The sequence below is a fragment of the Phascolarctos cinereus genome, unplaced genomic scaffold (assembly GCF_003287225.1).
Source record: "Phascolarctos cinereus isolate Bilbo 61053 unplaced genomic scaffold, phaCin_HiC Scaffold_4;HRSCAF=312, whole genome shotgun sequence".
Lineage (NCBI taxonomy): Eukaryota > Metazoa > Chordata > Mammalia > Diprotodontia > Phascolarctidae > Phascolarctos > Phascolarctos cinereus.
In genome coordinates, this window is record NW_027555847.1 from 405,949,602 (window position 1) to 405,971,364 (window position 21,763).

At 36.2% G+C, this 21,763-nt stretch overlaps 1 protein-coding gene across 1 annotated transcript in view; it reads left to right on the top strand.

Annotated features, from left to right (window-relative positions):
• ADCY2 (adenylate cyclase 2) overlaps nt 1–21,763 on the top strand; it is a 554,774-nt gene that overhangs the window by 389,308 nt on the left and 143,703 nt on the right. Inside the window, exon 5 of the mRNA XM_021004443.2 lies at nt 20,908–21,056. Coding sequence (XP_020860102.1) covers nt 20,908–21,056 — 149 coding nt within the window. The remainder of the gene's footprint in view (nt 1–20,907; nt 21,057–21,763) is intronic.

Here is a 21,763-nt window from a genome sequence, read left to right on the forward strand (position 1 = left end):
CTTGGAGTCAGGAAGAATATGAGTTCAAGTCCTGCCTTAGACACGTACTAGCCATGGACCATGGGCAAATCATCTCAGTGCTCCAAGCCTTTCTACAAGACTGGAAAGTTATAGTGGAGTTATTAGTCTAAATATGTAGAGTGAGTTCTCATACCAGGAGTTCATTACACTAATCAAATCACACGTCTGGATTCTCTGCCCTCCCCATTCCGTCCCTCCTTAAATGAGTAGAAGTAGGCATGAAGATTGTTTAATTCAATGGCATTTAATTAAAAACAAATTCATCATGTGTCAATCATGTGTAAAGCACTAATATGCTAAGCAGTAAAAGAGATAAATTTACTGCCCTCAAGAAGTTTGTAATCTACTAGGAGATATGAGGTATATGTGCAAATAATTATAAGATAAAATAGAATTAGATGTGAGAGAAATGCAAATGATTATGAGAGTTCTGAAGTAGAGATGAATTCATTGGAGAGCATGGGAGGAAGTGTGTGTGTGTGAAGAAAGAAGGCCAGGAAGGAGCCATTTGATCTAAGCTTTGAAAGGTAAATAGGGTTTTAAGGGACAGAGTTAAGAACACGAGCTGGTAAATTCCAGGCATACGGAATTCACTGAGCAAAGCTACAGTGTCAGGAAAGCATAGAGAATGTTTGTGTAAAGGGTCCAGTTTAGCTAAATTATAGCAACCACGAAGAAGAAACCAGCCATCTTGGTGCCCAGGACAATTCAGATATGGAGGGGAGGCCCTGATACAGCACCTGATAGGGCAGGAAGGTAGGGTGAGCTGCAGAGGAGATTAGCTCTGGGGCCACGCTGGCCATGAGACTATACTCCCTGTTTTAATAAATTGTTATTGCTCCGCTAGTGCTAAACTCAAATTTCTGTGCTACAGAAAGAATGAAAACGTTGTCATTGTCCTCTCAATTAATGTAATCAGTGTTAGGCTCTTATTAGGTGTGAACCTCTTTTGCTAAAAGAGATGGCTGATAGGCTATCCGCATAAGTTAATCATACCTCTTCAGACCTTGAATAGCTGGGAGCTGTATGCTACATGTCCTTTCCCTGTATGTCTTAATACCTTTATACTTTAAGTATGAGCCCACATTCTCCAAGGATCTGGTCTGTGCAAGGGCAAAATGAACTCTGGTATAAGGGAATATTTTGTACGAACTGGTCATATTATAAGACCTTAAGTTAATATCCTTTTCTAAATATGTAATTAAATCTGAGTGACCTGTGTTCCATGAGCACAGAACTCAGACCTTATATATGAGAGCAATAGAAACCCAGACTCTCAGGGTTACTCCTACAACCTGGAAGTTGTAGAAACCCATCCTCTTGGAACCTCTCTTGCCAATGTGTATGTTGATCAGCCCCAAAAGAATGGCAGTGGTTGTTGTTAGAGGTGTTGGGAAGTAACGGAAAATAAACTGAATAAATAGGATGGGATCAGGTTATGGAAGCTTTGAGAGCTAACAAGAAAAGTTTTCATTTTATGTGGTAAGCAATAGGGAATCATAAATTCTTGAACAGGAAAGTGACATAACAACAGTGGTTATAATCAGTGAATATGTACTAAATATGGTAGTTTCACCCATTCTTCACTCAGAAGAAACTAGAATCATTTTTTAATGCAAAAGTAAAGACAAAGAACATATACCCATTGTCATCATCTCTTTCTAAACAATTTCAAAAGCTGAGACATTTGGCTGATAGAGTCTTTGCTGAAATATTAAGGAATTAATTATCATCTATAAGTTTTGAGTTGAGCAAGAATCATCAATGCCATCTAGTGAATTAGATTTTTTTTTCAAAATATCACTTTATTAAAAACAGGGTTGTTTTGTTTGCCTTTGTCATAAATGTTGGCTAAATCTCATTATGGGTAGCATTGTCCCAGCCTTTTGGCTACAGAGACGTGTTTTCAGTAAAGTCACTGAAATGAGAACAAAATGTTCCAATTTCTATGCATAGACCACTCAGCAATTTTCCAGGAAGAGTACTAAAAAAGCCATTTAATTAATTTCATTTCTTCCACCAATAACTGTTCATCTCAAGTAAAATTGTCAGCTGCAGCCAATTTTAACCTCATTTTAATTTTCTTGAGAAAATAATTTGTTAATACGTGTTAATATTTGAAAATATGGCAATCTGTGTCAGAAAAATACTTTGATTCTAAAGCAACTAACAAGGTCCTACACTGAAGAATTTTTAAAACCACCCTAAAATGTATTGACTGCAATTAATTGTGTCAATCAATCCCATAATGTATGTTGTTGTGCTATCCCTTTCTTTCTTATGACTGTCCTGTTTGTCTTAATAAATACTGAAGAATGAGTTAACAAATGCAAATTTCAAAGGGAAACACATTGGAAGTATCACTTCTCATCCCAGAGCCCACTAACCAGCCTAGGGTTATGAGACCATATTTGGAAGGGGAGGTGAGTTCTAGTACAGAACATTATGAAGGATAGTGGGCCAAAGTTGTTTCTGGTTTGGAAATATCTTATAAGAAGCTAAGTTGTTCAAGAGTCAATCTTAAAAAAGAAAACAATAAAAAAAAAAAGCATGCAACTATATTACTCAATTTTTTTAAAAAGCCAATCTTGAGAGGCAATATAGGTTAGTGGAAAGAATGACGCATCTAGAGTCAAAAAACATCTAGTCTCAAATGAAGACTCTGGCACTTCCTAGATGTGTGAGGCTGGACAAGCCATTTCATTTCCAAGAACCTCAAATTCCTTATCTATAAAATGGAGGTATAAAAGTCCTAGCATCATCTACTTCACAGAGTGGGTATGAGGAAAGTGCTTTGTAAACTTCAAAGTAAATTATCCAAGGCCAGAATCATATCAAGTAAGGGCTCCTGAATTAAATGGCCACCACATTTGTAGGGGAGACAGCATGCAAACAAATATATTTAAAGTAAAGATAGATAGATCATATATATATATATATATATATACACACACACACACACACACACACACACACACACACACACACACACACACACACACATACAGGAAAAAAGGAAATAATTAAAAGAGGGAAAGCAATGACTGCTTGTACAAGGTGGGATTTTAATTGGAAATTTAAAGAAATCAGGGAGATCAGTAGTTGGAGAATAGGAGGGAGAGTATTATAGGCATAGAGGACAGTCAGAGAAAATGCCTGGAGTATCTTATTCATGGAACAGGCAGGAGGCCAGTATCATTGGATAGAAAAGTACATGTTGGGGAATAAGATGTAAGAAGATTTAAAAGGTAGAAGGGGGCTAAGTCTTGAAGAGTTTTGTATGCCAAACAGAGCACTGGAACTATTAGAACTGCCACTGGAGATTATTGAGTAATGTTGGGGGAGGGGGAGAGAGGTAACATGATCAGACCTGTGTTTCAGAAAAATCATTTTAGTGGCTGGAGAATGGATTGGAGCAAGTAGAGACTTGAGGCCATTTTTTTCCATTTATTTTATTTTTAATTTATGGACTAAAACAAACATTTCCATAACATAGTACAATAGAAAAAAATGATCACACATGAAATTGCAAACCTACTATGCACAACTTGCCATTCTTTTCAAATATACAACAAAATTGTCATATGAATTTCTTTCTTTTTCTTCCCTTCCCCACTCCCCCCACCTCCCGTTAAGAAGGCCACCATTAGACACAAATAGGTATATACATACTTCTATTTGTCAGTTCTTTCTCTGGATGCAGATAGCATCTTCATATGTCTTTTACAGTTTATTTGGGTATTTATAATAGTCAAACTAATTTATTCACTCAAAATCATTCTTAAAGCACTATTACTGTTACTATAGACAATGTTCTCCAAGTCTTTCCATATTTTTCTAAGATCATTGAGCTCATCATTTTTTATAGCATAGTAGTATTCCATCATAATCATATACCACAACTTGTTCAGGCATTCTCCAATTCATGGGCATCCCTGTGATTTCCAGTTCTTTGCCACCACAAAGAGACTGCTATAAACATTTTAAAACATATAGGTTCTTTTCCTTTTTCCCTAATCATCTTCAGAAATAGACCAAGTAGTGATATTGCTGGTTCAGAGAGTATAGGTAGTTTAATAACCCTTAAAGCATAATTCCAGATGGCTCTCTAAAGTAGTTGGATCAGTTCACAATTCCACCAACAATGAATTAGCGTCATAATTTTTCCACATCCCCTCCAACATTTGTCTCTTTACCCCTAAACCATTTCAGTCAATCTGGTAGGTGTAAAATGGCATCTCAAGACTGTTTTAATTTCTCTAATAAATAATGATTTAGAGCATTTTTTCACATGATTACAAATTGTTTTGATTTCTTCGTTGGAAAACTGCCTGTTCATATCCTTTGACCATTTATCAACTGAGGAATGTCTTGTATTCTTATAGATGTGACAAAGCTCTTTATATGTTTTAGATATGAGACCTTTACCTGAGAAACTGTCTATAAATTTTTTCCCCAATTTTCTGCTTTCCTTCTGATCTTGGCTACATTTGTTTTATTTGTACAAAACCTTTTTTTTAAACTTACTGGAATCAAAATTATCCATTTTATACCCAACTTTGCTTTCTACCTCTTGTTTATTCACAAATTGTTAGCCTATCCATATGTCTGATAAGTTAATATGTTCCATGTTCTTCTAATTTTCTTGTAATTTCTCTCTTTATATCTAGGTCATATGTCCATTTTGACTTTATCTTGGTAAATGACATAAGATATTAGTCTATGCCCAGTTTCTGCCATACTGCCTTCCAGTTTTCCCAACAATTTTTACCAAATAATGAGTTCTTAGCCCAAAATCTTAAGTCTTTACACTTGTCAAATACAAGGTTATTATGTTTATTTGCTGCTGTAAATTGCAGGCTACTGTAATAGCCCAGGCCTACATTAAAGTAGTGGTGGTGGCAGAGGAGAGAAGGGGGCATATTCAAGAGATATTGAAAAGGTTAAATCAGCAAACCTTGGCAACAGCATGGATATGCTGAGTGAGAGACAGTAAGGAACCAAAGATGACTTCTAGGTTGCAAGCTTGAGAGACTGGGAAGATGGTATTGCACTCTACTGTAATAGAGAAGGTAGGGGAGGGAGGTTTTATGGGAAAAGATAATGAATTCTATTTTGGACATATTGAGTTTAAGATGACTAGCTAGTTCCATAATTCCAAAACCTTCCCAAGCTTGGACTGAAATAAGCCTTGATCTTGGGGTAGGTAAGGCAAGATGCTCTTTTGCTAGGAATTCACCCAGTGACATTTGATTTTTGGTCTGACACCAATTTTAAACATGACAACTAGTCTGTTTTCTTTTAATGTGATTATTTTGGAAATGTGGTTTTTTTTATACTCACAAAAACACTGAAAGTACCTTAGGTTATATATGCACTTGTAAGTGTTCCAGTTAGCCAATTCTTTCCCTCTCAAAAAAAAAAAGTGGCTATCCATCTAATTCACTGACCACCCATTATCCACAGAGTTCAATCCCTTGCTCATCTCAGTGACTCCTTGTCTGGCTGCAAACATGCAGTATTTTCATTTTGGCAGCATAATATGGAAGTTAGTTATTTTATCTTCTGTTCCTCAACACTGGCATCCAGGGCTGTCACCATTCTAGAAGTCAGTATAATTAGAAGTCAGCTGCATGAAGAGTACATTTTCACTTAATTTACATGAGTGAAGTGAATTGGTGACTGTGTGGCATCAGAAATGAGAACACCGCTTTGCTATTTCAAGTAATTAATGTCAAAATTCTGGAGCACTTTTGAATTACAGACAGCAAATAACAAACCCTAAAACAAGAGAATATCCAGATGCAATTTATGTGACCCACTTATCGAATGCCTTATTATCAATATGAAATCTCAAATTTTATACAAATTTTGAGACATTGGAGAAATTGAAAGCTTTTGGTAAAAATGAAGTCTCTGCTTCCCCACTCCACCATTCCTTCTTAGAAAAAATATTTAAAAAAATAAATACCCCTTAAACTACAACACCAAGTAAAATAATTTCTCAAAAAACTTTCTGACAGCCTACATTTTTTAATCAAGAAAACAATACCCGTAAGCATGCCTACCCAGTTTATCCAAGCTACCCACATTAATTACTGGGAAAATACCTGGAAACTTTTTCTTAGTGTTGATCTTTAATCAATTTATGAAATGTCACTGTTCCAAATTCCAAGTCTCATCATTGCCATTTCCAGCCAAGAAAAGCACTGGATTTACAGGACTTGAGATTAAATATAATGTCTGCTATTTACTCCACTTATGTGCCATTAGGCTGGTGACTTAACCTTCCATGTCTCTTTTTCGTTGTCTGTCAAATGAGGAATTTGGATTATATAAACCCACGGTTACTTTCTAGCTCTACATCTGCAATCCTGTAATCCACAATCTTGTTCCCCAGTTCTTTTCTATAGCAGTATGAAGCACCAGTTTCCGCTTCAACCCCCTCATTCTCCTCTCAGCCAGATCCACAGAATTCTTCACTTGCATTGTCAGGGTTCATTTAAACTTGCACTATTACTCCCTAATCATCTCCATAGTAAAATTCACTTGTAAAGCATAAAACTGAATCATTCAAAAATATTAGACTATATGACCTCCCTGCTCAGTCATCATGAGTGGAATTACCAAGTAGCCAGCACTTAGATACTGTTTTAAGGTTTTCAAAGGGCTTTACCTATGCTATCTCATTTGATGAAATAGAGCCTTTGATGCTGAATAAGAAATACTGCTTTAAGCTCTTTTTGTTGTACTTCTCTCCACAAATCTGTCTGGGGTTTGGAAGAGGAATTTTCCTTTCAAATAACCAGAAAAAATCTTCAGTCTGGTTCCTGGGAACATATTTTTATGAAAGACAAACCCTAACTGCTGTGGTGCCCACATCAATATCACAGATACAAATCAGAACAAAGAACAATAGCACATTACTGAGAGATCCTTACAAACTTTCACAACCTAGGAAACTGCATCATGTGTATGAGGTCAAATTCACAGCTTCTCATGAAAGGAAATTTAGTTGAAATTGTTTTTAATGAAGTCCTTGGAAAATGTTTTCTTACTATGGTTTTTAACAGTGGTATCTTTACTGTGCAATTGGCTAGTTCTTGTGCTTTATCTTAAGAGGGATGTTTCATTTTTAGGTTAGCTGCAATAAAATTAGTGTTGTCTATCCTTTTAAATTCATCTTTCTTCCATAGAATGATTTTTGTTCTGTGGAAATGGTTAATAAATCTCTCAGAAGCTGCATTAGTACCTAAGCAACCAAGTTATCTTTTATTTGTTTGTTTTTCCTCCCATGCAGGCCTCATACTTTAGGAAATATATTCATAGTGTGTGACTTAGAAGCAAGAGAAGAGTTTTGTTAGGGCAGTGCATTGGTGTACTGATAAGCAAATGTTTGAACATCTTTTTCACTACAGAGACCTTAGTCTGCTTTCCAGTATCAACTGTTCACTTTCACATTCGCAAGGAAAAAAAATTTTAAAAAAAATAGTCACTCAAGAGTTCGCGATTATGTTCACATGAGAAATATTTAAGGGTTTTTATCAAAAGATGTCCTTAATTTGTGCTTACAAATAACAACTTAGATCTTATCAATGGCTTCTCCAATGAGTTTCATTTCATACTAGAGTGCTAAAGATTATAGTCTAACCACTTCTTAGTGTATGGTTTGGGGCAGCTCTCTGGGCCTCAGCTCCCTCATCTGCCAAAGTAGAGCTATATGACCTCAAATTTCTCTTCCAACTCTAACATTCCACGTTGTATATCCTATAAACTAGATTAACTTTGAAACAAGGTCTCATGAATAATGATTAGAGGCTTATTGAAAAGAGAAATAAAAAAATACTGAATTCTAAATATGGAAAGCTCTTTAAATACCCAAATAAAATGAGGATAACACTGGTGATCTACCTTTTATAAAAACTACGTTTTTTCTAGCAAGAAAAAAATGCAATGAAGTAAGGGAATACTGCTGATACCCATGAGTCAACTTAATGACAAGTTGATTTGCCAAATAGTCTCCTCAGGGAATATGTCCGAAATACCTTTTTTTTCTTCATCTGAAAAATACTATGACCTGAATTCCAAATGTGGAAGTCACATTCAGTATGTTAAGAATATAAATCAGTTGGCTGCTTTCAGATAATTTGGCAGAGTACACAGCTACATTAGTAAAAATCTGAAATATTCATGATAGTATTAACCTTGTCAGACTGCTAATTTAGTAGAAATGTCTCATGTGTACCATAATATTATGTTATTCATTTGAAGCATAGCACTTCCAAGGGGGAAAAAAAATCCTAAAAGTTACAAGGAAATCCCTTATCCTGACAGTACCCAAAAGTTTCCCAATTCACAGTTTTGGAATTTAGAATACTGAATAATCATTGTTTGCTTTGTTAACTCAGATAATCAATGTAGCAGACCAGGAGTGTTGAAGATCCACAGAAGATAAGGTTCAGAGCCAATAACCTCTCTGGCTAATACCTCATAGTTTAGCTACTGAGAAATTATGGAAGTGTTAATTACATATCTTCTTTTTGAATAAACAACTTTTATTTCTATTTTTATTAGTTATCATTACCATTATCATTATTATCTTTTTTTAATGGATTTCATTGATATAGGGTATTTCCAATAAGAAAGTCCCATCTACCAATATAGCTCAGCATTGACTCTGCAATTGCAATCTTGGAGGGTTGCCTGGGCATTAACAAATTAAGAGACTTCCCAGAGTCACACAGCCAATATATGTTAGAAATGGGACTTGAACCTAGGTATTCCTGACTCTAAGGCTACCTCAGGAACCATTAGGTCATGCTACTTCTATTACTGTTATAAGTTGATGGTTTTATAGATTAAGAAACCAAGTCATGAGGATATTTGATGACTTGGATCTGGACCAAGTCCTTGGTACATTGAACAGACATGAAAGGCAAGGTTGCCGCAGAAGTTAGCCACAAGTTGAAGAGAGAAGTGAGGAGCTCATTCCTATGAAATGAGAAGGGCAAAGAAATTTTCCAGTGAAAATTTCCTGAAAAATGCAAAAATTACACAATATTTGCCAATGTCAAAGTACATTGTATGTTCCAAGAGCCAGTTGATTTCTTGAGAGAAGCAGAGTTGAAGGACTAGAGGAATGCTTCTCTACTCTCCTGATTAACAGGGAAAATGAGTTTCCTTTCAAATAAATAACCTTCAAAGGAAAAGAAAAAAAGCAAAGAAATAATAACCTGTATTGGGCAGTTGGAATGCAGAAGAAAATGACATAGAAGCCAAGGACCACTGGAAGGAACACTGGACCTTTAGCAGATTTGTTAAAGACATGAGGTTCTTCTCATAGTGACAGGAGCTAGACCCTTTGAAGTTTCACATACTCCAGAGATTGGCCATGAAGATGCAAAAGTGCCATTATAAGACAAGGCATCTAATACTGGTGAAAAGAGATGATGATGATGATGATGATGATGATGATGATGATGATGATGATGATGACGATGAAGATGACAATGACAATGATGATGATGGTGGTGGTGATGCTGGTGCTAGTGGTGATGCTGGTGCTGGTAGTTATGATGGTGGTGGCATTCATATACCACTGTGTAACCTTAGTTTTGTAAAGTACTTTATCTATGCTTTCTTATTTTGTCCTCACATAAATACTATGAGATAGGTGCTATTATTTTCCCCATTTTACAGACTATGAAACTAAGACTGAAAGAGGTTAAATAACTTGCCTAGGTGCACACAAGTCTGAGGCAGCATTCAGATTCAAGTCTTTCTGACTCCCAAGCCCCACACCTATTCAATATACTACTGTAGCTTCCAAACTGTTGGGAATCCTCTCTCCACTAAAGCAAAGCAGATGGCAAATAGCTGACTTACTTAATGATAATTTCATTCTTTAAAAAGTAGAGAAATCTATAAGGGAGAACTGCAGTTTTGGACATGATTTTGACCAGTAAGTGGGAACTGGTGGATAAAGTAAAAATTGTGGAAATATTAAAATAAAATAATCATATATCTTAAAGTTTGTATTATATAAGGAGGGAAAACTAGGACTGGTATGGTGTTCACCCCACATTTAGAGAAAGTTGATGTATGAACTGTGGGCCCCAAATTCTGCAGAAACTGTGTAGTTTTAAAGGGTTGTAAAGCTGTCAAGAATGAAATTCTGAAGATGCACATTGAAATGATTCCTAGGAGGTAGAAAGACAGGACTGTCAAGATTGATGTGAATACACAGGAATCTCATCAAATTACTAATTTTCAAAGACACATTGAGAGGGAGGATAGAAGCCAAGGAAGAGGATGCTTAGGATGAATGGAATGGTCATATAAGAAAAGTACCAGAAACACTGAAGCTCAAAACAAGATGAAGCTGGCAATGGATGAAAAAGAAGCCTTTTTAGTTATTTGGGGAGCAGAAAGGAAAACAAAAAACAATGAAGATATAAGTGTAGATTGCTTGTTAACACTTCAGAGAAGAAGACAGTACAGAACAAAAGTAGTTGAAAGATCACTGAAACTCAAGATGAGTAAAAACAACAAAGCCCACATGAAGTAAATCCCAGGCACACCTATTATCCTAGGGTATGAAGTCATTCAACCTATAATAAGAGAGAAATTGAAAGATAAATGAGATAACTCAATAACAAATTCATTCCCACTGAAACCTGAAACAAGCAGTAAACTAGTGAAATTACTGATATAAGAATTTTTTTTTCCAGTTATGTTAGGGGTAGAGAAGGAAAAAGCTGTGGGACAACAACAATAATAATAACACATTTATATGGTTCTTTAAAGTTTGCAAAATGCTTTACAAATATTATTTTACTTTATCTTCACAGTCTTAGGAAGTGGGCATATTATTATCTTCATTTTACCAATGAGTAAACTGAGGCAAACAGAAGCTAAATAACTTGTCTAGGTTCACGTAGCTAGTAAGTATCTGAGGCTGGATTTGAACTCAGGTCTTCCTGATTCCAGGTCCAGCATTCTAGCCATTGCACCACCTAGATTTCTAATATGGGACAAATAGCCACTTACAGGGTTGTGGTGATGAGATGTGGTTCACTACCACTCCAAACAAAATGGGCAAAAAAAGCATATGTTGGTGAATGACAGAGTAGCAAGTAAGGTTAGAGGACTGGGGCTTTGTCTGAGGACCCTGACAGGACTTACAATTATTTTGTCATGCAGAAACAAGCTTAGCACACTGTAAAAATAATTCATTAAACATGTTGGCTACCAGGAGGTACCCATTCTTCCTAACCATAGGTAAATTTTTCTCCTGCCTAGCCCTGCTTCACCTGGCAGTAGGCTCCTAAGCAGTCACCTCATCCTATACTGGGATCTTAGTTCATAGAAGTCAATTCCTCTTCAACATTTGGAGGAACATTCCATGCCAATTTGCCCTAGTTATAAAAAATTTTAGATATAGCTCTGATGATCAGTTTAAATATTCAGTAACAAGACCCTTACTAATTTGAGGGTACAGAAGAGGTTCTTAAAGAGGAAGTGAACACTGGGGAAGATAAGTAGTTGAGGAAATATTCATAATGGGTTACAGAAAGATTCATTTAGCTCTAGCATAGGGCAAGTAATACACCATGTGTCACTCATCAAATATTTACTGAATAGTTACTATGACCAAGTCATAATGCCAGATTCTGTGAAACTACAAAGCTGAATAAGACAGTCTCTGACCTTGAAGACATTATAGTATAGTAGGAGAAATAAAATGTATATGTACATGAATATAATGCAAGGAAATATGAAATAAGTGTCATAACAGTGATCCTAGTACAGTGTTATAGGAATTTAAAAGAAAAAGAAATACTATCCTAAGGGAAATGAGCTAATGCTTCAAGGAGGACATTAAAAATGCATATGAATTTGATAGGTAGAGCTGATAGAGGAGGTAGAAGAAATCCAGTTTGGCTGGAAAATCAGTTATATGAAAGGAATTAGCAGATGGCAAAAAAGTAAAGGTAAATTTGAGTCAGATTATAGAGGACCAGCCTAAACAGAATATAATTATCCCTTCTATATTGACTTTTCCCCATCACAGTTTCAATATATCACAGGTTAGCATAAGAAATCAAATGAAAATTTTGGGGGAGTTTTGAAGAAGTTGAAGATGACATGTAAAGGCCAGCAGATGACACAGAAAAAGTTTAGAAAATCAGAAATGCATGAAATACATGCATAGTATTGTATAATAGCAACATATTTTATCTTTTAATAACATAATTCAGACTTCTTCTCTGGTATGAAGGGAAGGCCAAAAAGTTTTACATAGATTTTCTAGATCAAAGGGGCACCATGCCACTACCCCCTGCAATGTGAAAAGGATGACTGTATATTTTATTTTGTAAGCAATATGAATAACTGAAGAGAAAACTGAAGGTTTTTAATCAGGACAATGACCTTATTAGGAGGCAATGTTGTGTGGTGTATAGAGTGCTGTACCTTGAGTCAAAAAAGAGATTGGTCCAAATTACATCTCTGATGATTATTAGCTGTGGGATTATGGGACCGTAGACATGTCTTTAACCTCTCAGAAGTATAAATTGAAGCTCATAATACCTTTAGGTCCCACCCTCACAGAGTACTGAGGTTCAAATGAGATAATGAATCTAAAGTACTCTGTAACTTTCAAAATGCTTTATAATTGTCAGTTAATTTATTATTTATAATCAAAGGAGTACAGCAAGAAGACTAATTTGATAGCTGCATGAAGCAGACAATAGAAAGAGAGAAGAAATAGGACACCCATGAGAAGAGTATTGAAATATGACCACATTACCTCTGACTCAGAGGTAATGTGGTCATATTGAATCTTCTGTCTTAATCGGGTTAGAACTCATACAAAAAGGGGAAAATTGGCTACACTTAGTTGAGCCTGAAACAGACCATTCCATTTGATCATATAGATAACCCATTTTTATCCAAATCAACACAATTCTTCACTTGTCATCTGGATATTGACCATAGTGTAGATATGGTCTAAGATGAAGACTCCTTTTATCCATGTTCTATCATTCTAGTCTATAACAGAAGCAACTTAGTAAATGTTTTCAGGTTTTACATATCTCTGTGGGACTTCCAAATAGAAAGGCTGGCTTCAGACTAAAGTTTGTTGTGTTTTGTTTGTTTATTTGTTTTGGGGGGGTTCGTTTGTTTGATTGTTTGGATTTTTTGTTCAATATCTGTCTCAAACTATCTATCCCATTATTTGAGAAGTTAATGTGTTGTTATTGTTTTGCTTTGTTTCGGTTTTTAAGTCAAATTTGATCTTCATGCTCTTTGGTTGTGAGCTTGGCTGTGAGGTTATCAGAGAGATTTCTGCCTTCCATTGACCACAATCTCATCAGAATCAAAATCTACTTTATTGAATGCTATTGCTGGAAGACCACAACTCTGGCTAGTTTTTGTTGAATGGATGGCCATGTATATTCTATTAGCTGTCTATCAGCTATAATTCTGTAATAACTAAAAATCATGGCATACTGCTAGGTTGAATGGTCCAAGGCCCTGTGTCCAGTCTCTTTTCCCTAAGGTGTCCCTCTGCTTTGTTATTACATGCATCTTCAGAATGGATGCAGTCTTGGGCAACGTTGTGGTCTCCAATGAGAGTATTAGGCTCCCCTTTTTCACATTATTCTACTCATCACAACCCCAACCCAGCACCTTAGGGGAAAAATTAATTAAGTAGTGGCCCAAGTCTAGAGCGTCTCCAAAAGGAGGGCATAGCAAAGTATGCAATGTACTATACAAATCAGACATGAGACTGGTATTAATTTCCTATACACAAAAGAAATAGTCAAGGAGAGGACTGGGGCTTCTCTTTCTATCAGTGGTCATTTTCTCTGATGCAGAGACTTCCCCTGGTATCATTCAGCACCAACCACTGGAACCAAGACCTGAAGACCTCTTAAACTCATAAGGGAACCTACAAGTCTCAACATTTCCATCTCATGATCAATTTTCAGTCATTTACTCTGGAAAGGAAACAAAAAGAGGCAGCTTTATGCCCGAGTTCAAGATCACCTACTTGAATTCACCTTCTCTGCCACAAGGAAGCAGTAGTCTTCAGATGGAGAAAGATCAACCCTCTCCTACTCCTCAAAGGAAGTCTCAGAACTACATGATACCTCCTGGAGGGTGGAAGGAGAGAATCAATAGTCAGTCATTCCCTCTTTAAAGGTCTGCTGAGTCATTCACTCTTTCTACTCAGTAGCCAATAAGGGGAGGGCTCTGTCATTCACAAAGTGCCTTCAGTACCGAGTCACTGGCAGTTAATAAGGACTTTATCATTCCCAAAGCTCCCAAGCATTGAGCTAGACCTTGAGATTAGCTGGAATTTGGAAGAGTGATTGTATGCAACACCCAGATCCACTGTCCCTCTAGTTATTTTATACTGTTTTAAGAAAACCAGCTGGGATTTACCTGGCCCATTTGTCCATATCCCCACTTACACAAAGTTCTGTGAGAGCCTGGGAAGGCTTAAATATTGTCTTTTCATGTACCTCCCCCTGTGCTTGTACTAAAAAAATCTCAAAAGAACCATGTGGTACATCTCTTCCTGGTCTACATATCATTTAGAGTTCTAGCAGTCAACTCAGCCCAGGTCTTATACAGTCCCAAATCTAACAGTTGTTAGCAAGGACCCATGCCTACCAGAGTTGATAATGCCAATGTTGTTAGACAATCAACCCCAAATATAAAGGTATGCAAATTCAACAAACATTTTATAAAGCTTGTCAGAGCTTTGCCTGCTTAATACTTAGAAAGGGCCAATCTGAACCCAAGAAAAAAGAGGAAAAGAAGTTTAAAAAAGAAAATAAAAGTTGAAATAAAACAAAGAACAGAAGTGAAAAATAGAGAAAAGCAAGTGGACAAAGTTTCCTTTCTCAGGGAAATCCTAATTCCAGATGAATCATCTCATCAAATACCATACAAGTTCCCAGCATCTAACAGTAGGGCATCACTGATGGGCTTAAGAGACGTGGAACACATACCTCTCGTTGTTCTCCAATAAGCTCTATTCTTTAATAAGCTCCTCTGCTATGGGTCATACACATGGTCTGAACCATGCTCAGTCCTGGAGGAAAGTATCATGTCTAATGAAAGCAGAGTAGCTCCCTTTCTTTGCATACTTCAGCACATTACATCCCAGGCCCAGAGCCTCAGGAACAATTTACAAGGATGCAATGAACAATATGAATCAGGTTCGGGGCATGTGTTTAGTTCCTACAAACAAAACAAATGCTAAGCACAAAATATTCGGTGTGCTTTAATAGAAAGCCTTCACTAATCTAAACAAACAGCACTACTAATAACCATTATACCCTGTAGGGAGGGTGATACTTAAATCTCATCAGAACATAAAGCAGCTTGCAACAGTGTGAACTAGGCATTGTTAAACTTCACCTCAGCTCCACACTGTCCTCTCAAAGTTTATGTCTGCTAGCTAGCTAGGTCAGGGATCTGTCTCCCCTTGTCAATGGTCCAAACAGAAAATTCCCATTTTAAAGATCTACTAAAGCATTGGTTCTTACTGTTCAGTGATCAATAAAGTAGTATTGCCTTATCATCTCAGGGTTTCAAAGTATTTAATCATCTGCATGGTCAGCTGGAAGAAACCAGGGGAAGTCAGGATCCTACGTATCCAACTGTATTCATAGCGATTGAGAAACAGACAGGGATGTTTGGTTCACTCAATGGGCAACCTCAGCTGATATTTAACACTTTAATTCCATTTCTCACCCTTGTCCCCTAAGCTAGAAAGTGGTAGCATTATTAGCAGAACTAAACTCAAATGTAAAAGGGCCAAGATTTACAGAGCAGAGGCTTCTTACTCTCTATTTAAGACAAAACAAAAAGTAGTATCTACCTCCAGAAGTCAATTTTGTCGTAACTGCTTAGTAACAGTGACCAAACATTAGGGAATTAAACATCAGCCTTTTACATCTTCATTTACCTGGAGGTGGAAGAGGTGGGTGATGATGATGATGATGATAGATTTACAAAGTGCTTTCTCCCTCAGTGGATCAATGAGCTAATGCTTATGTAGCCTTCTTTCACTAAGTTAGACTCAATTTTTATGGGGCAGATTTTTAAATGGCCTAATTTCATAGTAATTCTGCTCTTAGAAGTATAATTAGGAAATGGCTCCTTATAATTCTCCCATTTAGACAGCAAAACCTCTCTAATTGTGGGCTGGGAAGTTAAGATTTCAGCCTTGTCCTAGGAGAGCTCGTGCTCCAGAGCTGCCCCACGACTTTATGTTGTTAAAACTAGTAGGGGGAGGGGGAAAGCCAGGAAAGTACACAGCTGATCACAGTTATTAATTATTGATTTCTGTTTTGAAAAGTTTCGTTTTTTTTTTTACAAAAGGATATAATTAAAAATGGGTGATAAAATTAGACAAGGAGCAGGAAGTAAGTACCAAAAGTTCCTTTTGTTTGATTTCTCTAAGCACTCAAACTTTTGGAGTCACTACCCACGATAAGGTAATGTAGATTTCTATGTCTTTATTGTCCATTTAGAGGATACCTCTCACGGTATCCCACGGGTTTGAAGAAGGAGCCTGCAGATGACGCTGCCGGAAGCCCAAAGTTGTGTGACTATTCTGTTTGTGTTTGTCTGGGCATGCAGAATTCTGGCCACATCTATCTTCTCTTATTCTTCCTTCAGAATATCTTCTAAAACTCCTTCTGTGAAAGGAAAAAAACCTCTGTGCTTAGATTTGTCTCTTCCCAAGCTAGGAAGAAATATAAATCCCAGGATCTTACATCTTCAGTGACCATTGACTGACTGACAGTGGGAGCTTTTAATAACTAATTTCTAAATACTTCCTTTGATAATTATCTCTTTGGAGATGTAGGAATTTTCCACAATCTCAATCAACTGACGTAGGGTAGCTATGGGTTAGTTAAGGTAGTTAGTTATGGTAGTTCCTTCCCACATACTTAGCTAGTGCTTGACATTCACCTAGAGAGTCAGTGACATAAGGTAAAATCTATTCAATATTTTCTTGACACTCCAAACCAATTTTTCCTCAGTGCAAGTCAAGTCCCACTCTACTGAGTTTTCCAATAACTGAATAGCTATAGTGGCTATTCACCTTATTTAAAAATATTTAATATGTAATATGAATTTAACAAAATATGCAATAACACTTCCATCAAGTACAACAATACTTCCAAAAAGTATTTATTGTGACTTGGACACAACTACATACTGGTTCCATGGATCAAGTTGTCTAATTTACCAGAAGGGCTTATGCTGAAGAAATACATATTTCTATGTATAGTGTATGTAAACATATACATATACACATACATAATCATATTTCCCGTATTACAATGTAGACCTTGAAAAGAAAAAAAATTCCATTGAGTCATGCATGTAGAGGTAGATTTAGCTTCATTCCAGCCTCCACAAATATATTTAAAGATCTTGGACAAAGCCAAAAATATATAATTGGCATCCCACTCAAATGCATAATCACAACAATATTTCAATTTAAAGTGGAGACTATATGTGATTCATCCCTCCATGCAGTGTATCTGCTACCAGAAAATCAGACAGGAACCTTGAACCAAATAGCCAAGTGTCTGGGATAATGAGATAAATAACAAGCCCTCATACCCAAATGTATGCAACATACCTGCCTCCCATGTATGACTTCTGTATTGATGGGGAAAGGGAACGAATTTGAAGAAGACACAAGGGAATGAGGAAACTGTCTGTCGTGCAAGGCCAGATAGGGTTGGGAGTAGGGGGTGGAAATTAGCCAATCCATATTTCCTCTCAGATTATTAGTCTCACTAAACAGTATGAAGGCTGTTTCATACCAGGACTGGCTTCAGCACAAAGTGCTGATTGCTTCCTTCACATAGAATTGGACTCTGTGCATCTGCACTAAGTAGACAGCCTCTTATGACATGTTCTTCCTATTAGACTCCCTAACTTCAGAAGCTCCTGGCTCCAATATTTGCCCTATGGATTACAGACGCATTCAGCAGATTGCTGATCTCCTGGATGGCACCATTGCAAACACACTCACGTAGTTCTACCCCATTTACTCGCCACATGAAAAAAATAAATAAATCCCCCACATCCAGGCACACATGTCATAGAATTGAAATCCTGAAAATTCTAATCAAATATCGTGGAAAACATAATAAAATAAGAAATACATTTCAAAGTGCTTCTCTTACACAAAAGGAGTAGATCTAGATCAGATTTGTGGCCTCAAGGCCACAGGTTCCCTACCCCTGATCTTGAGAAACATGTAATAAAATACTGGACCTGGACTAAAGTTGACCTGAAGGTGAATCCCACCTCCCTCACTTATTAACTTTATGACCATGGGAAAATTATTTAACTTCCCTGAACCTCAATATCCTTATCTGTCAGATGAGGATAATGAGACCTGCATCATCCATTTCATAAGATTGTTTTGTGTCTCAAATTTGATCCTGTGTTAAGTGCTTGGCAAACCTTAAAATGCTATATAGTTAGTTATTATTATTACTACCACTGCTATTCTGATGATGATGACAATACCCTGTAGGTAGCTGAAGATTTGGGTCTGGAACATGAAATAGAGATTGAGGCTGGAGATATAGATTTAAGAGTGATATGGATAGGGATAATAGTTGAAGCTGTGGGAGGGAGCAGTCACAAAGGATGACACTGAAGCTGAAATTTGAGCCCTTTGACCACCTCTAAGTAGAGAAAGTGGGTTATTGGGAAACATGCACTTTTATATGTGATTTATAGATACATATATATGCCTGTTATATGTGTGTATAGGCATACACACACACACACACACACACACACACACACACACACTGTAGAAGTGCCACTGGAATATGTTAGGGCAAGGACTGTCCTCCACTTCTAAGCCACAGTACTTAAATACAGTACCTAGAAGATTTTAGGCACTTAATAAATGCTGATTGACATTGACATCCCTCTGGAGAATCAAGTGTTTTCTACACTACCAAGATGAATTACATTTTAAAAACATATACCAAGTCTGATGCAATTTTTTTTAGATACTGTATATAATGCCACAGTCCTGTTGATGATTTTGGAAGCCTTCAGTCCCATACACAATTAATACTTTATATGTGCTGTTGAATTAATTTGAGGATCATCTGACAGAAATATTACTAAGGAAATTACTGTCATTATTTTTGTAAGTTTTCCTATTCATTCATTTTTTCACTAATTCAACAATGTTTTGAGTACATACTATAAAAAAGGCACTGTGCTAGATATTGTGGAACACATAAAATATATAATATATAGTATACAATATATAATATAAAAGTTAGATGGAGTAGTGGGTAAAGTGGAAAGTTAGAATCAGAAAGACTTGAATTTTAATCCTGCCTTACTAGTTGCTTACTAGCTGCTTGTCCCTGGATCAAGTCAATTAATCTCTCTATGTTTCGGTTTTCTCCTCTGTTAAAAAATATAATAGAATATATAGTAATATCACAGAGTTGTAAAGAGCAAATGAAATAAGGTGTAAAGTGCTTTGTGAAACAAAGTTCTACATAAAATGATAGCTATTATTGTCAACATGTATGTATGTATACATGTAAATATATATGTATTTATGTATGTATTTATATATATATAAACAGAATAAGGAGTTGCTTAAAAAATTTAGATAGGTTCTCAGATAAAGGCCTCATAGCTCAAATATATGAAGAACTTTGTAAAATCTATAAGAAAACTAGTCATTCCCCAGTTGATAAATGGTTAAAGAATATGAATCGGCAGTTTTCCAATGAAGAAATCAAAATAATTTATAGTCATATGGAAAAATGTTCTAAATCATAATTGATTAGAGAAATACAAATTAAAATAACCTTGAAATATTATTTTACACCTATCAGATTGGTTAAAATGGTGGAAGGGGAAAGCAACAAATGTTACATAGGACGCAGAAAAATTGGGACATTAATCACTGTTGATGGAATTGTGAAATGATCTGGGCATTTTGGAAAGCTATTTGGAATTATGCCCAAAGAGTTATTGAACTACCTATACCCTTTGACCCAGCAATACCACTACTAGGTCTGTTTCCCAAGATGATTACAAAAAAAAAAGGGAAAAAAACCTACGTATTCTAAAATATTTATAGCAGCTTTCTTTGTGGTGGCAAAGAACTGGAAATTGCAAGGCTGCCCAACGGTTGGGGAATGGATGAATAAGTTGTGGTATATGATTGTGATGAAAAATTACTGTGTTATAAGGAATGCTCAAAAGACTCAGATGAATGGACTTGTGACTTTAATAGAGATTGTTTTACAATGAATTAATTACTGCTTTTCCTTAGATTGGAATCACTGGTGGAACTCCATAGATGGATCTTTATTATAATGGATAATTCATCTGTGACTGCCTTTGTGGGGAAAATAAAAAGTGCCATCTTGGCAAACTTTTACAGTACAACACAACATATACTTTGGTTCCCAAGTAGAGTAACAAGAACAACAAAAAATGAATGTTTTTTTCCTTAGGTTAACCATGTTCTGGTATGTGAATGGCATTTCTCTTTCAATAATTTAAAAATCCAATTTGAAATATAGTCTCCTTGGGGAAGAAACTGTGTTTTCCCTTGTTCTCTGCAAAACTGAACACATTCATGAAATTCAATAATAATAAACAATGTAATAATCTTCTATGACCATGGAAAAATTATTTTTATGTGTTTTTGATGATGGGGACCTGGGCCAAGACAAGTCCTTCTTTTAAAGTCCAATGATGATTTTTAATTACTATTTATACAATGTTAGTTCTTTGAAATATCCTTGGTAGTTGTTTTTATTAATCACTATTTTGTTCTAGGAGCGTCTTCTGCTTTCTTTACTGCCTGCTCACATTGCCATGGAAATGAAAGCAGAGATCATTCAGAGGTTGCAGGGACCCAAAGCAGGCCAGCTGGAAAACACAAACAACTTTCACAATCTCTATGTCAAGAGGCACACCAATGTGAGGTATTGTGCTTTGTTCGTTTGTTAGCTGGATTTGGCAAGCAATCTGGCCAAAGACTGAACTGACTTCCTGTGCCTGTGCTTTTGAAGTCCAGATCTTAATACTATGGCATTAATTTTTGTCTGTTATTCCTATGATCCTTGTTTTAACTATTGTTATGTATATTGACAAAATGGCTGTCACCTTCATGTCTGCTCTCAGGGATTTTGCAGTCATAGAAAACTTTGAGTATTTTGAAAGCCTCTGTACTTTCTTGGGATATCTTTCTTTCCCAATCATAATTCTGCCTTTTCTTAAGTTGAACATTGTTGAAAATGCTTCAGGTCCAATTTTCAAAAAGCACATTAATAGAAACAAGTTAGTGTGGTGAGCGGAGTGCTAGATTTGAAGCCAGAAAGACGTAAGTTCAAATCCTTCCTAACCCACTTACTCATTATATTAGTAATAAGTACTACTAGTAGTAAAATTACTATTATTACTATTTACTAATAAATTACCATTAATACTAATAAATATTACTAGTAACTAGTATACTAGTGACTTGGGTAAGTCACTTAACTTCTCTCTGCCTTAATTTCCTCATCTGAAGTGGATTGGATTCATTGGCCTCCAAAGTCCCTTTAGGCTCTAAATCTATGGTCCTGTGCCATGCTAGCTGAGACTCTGGCAAATGGTTAACTCCTAAAAAGTCCAAAAGCAAAAATGACTG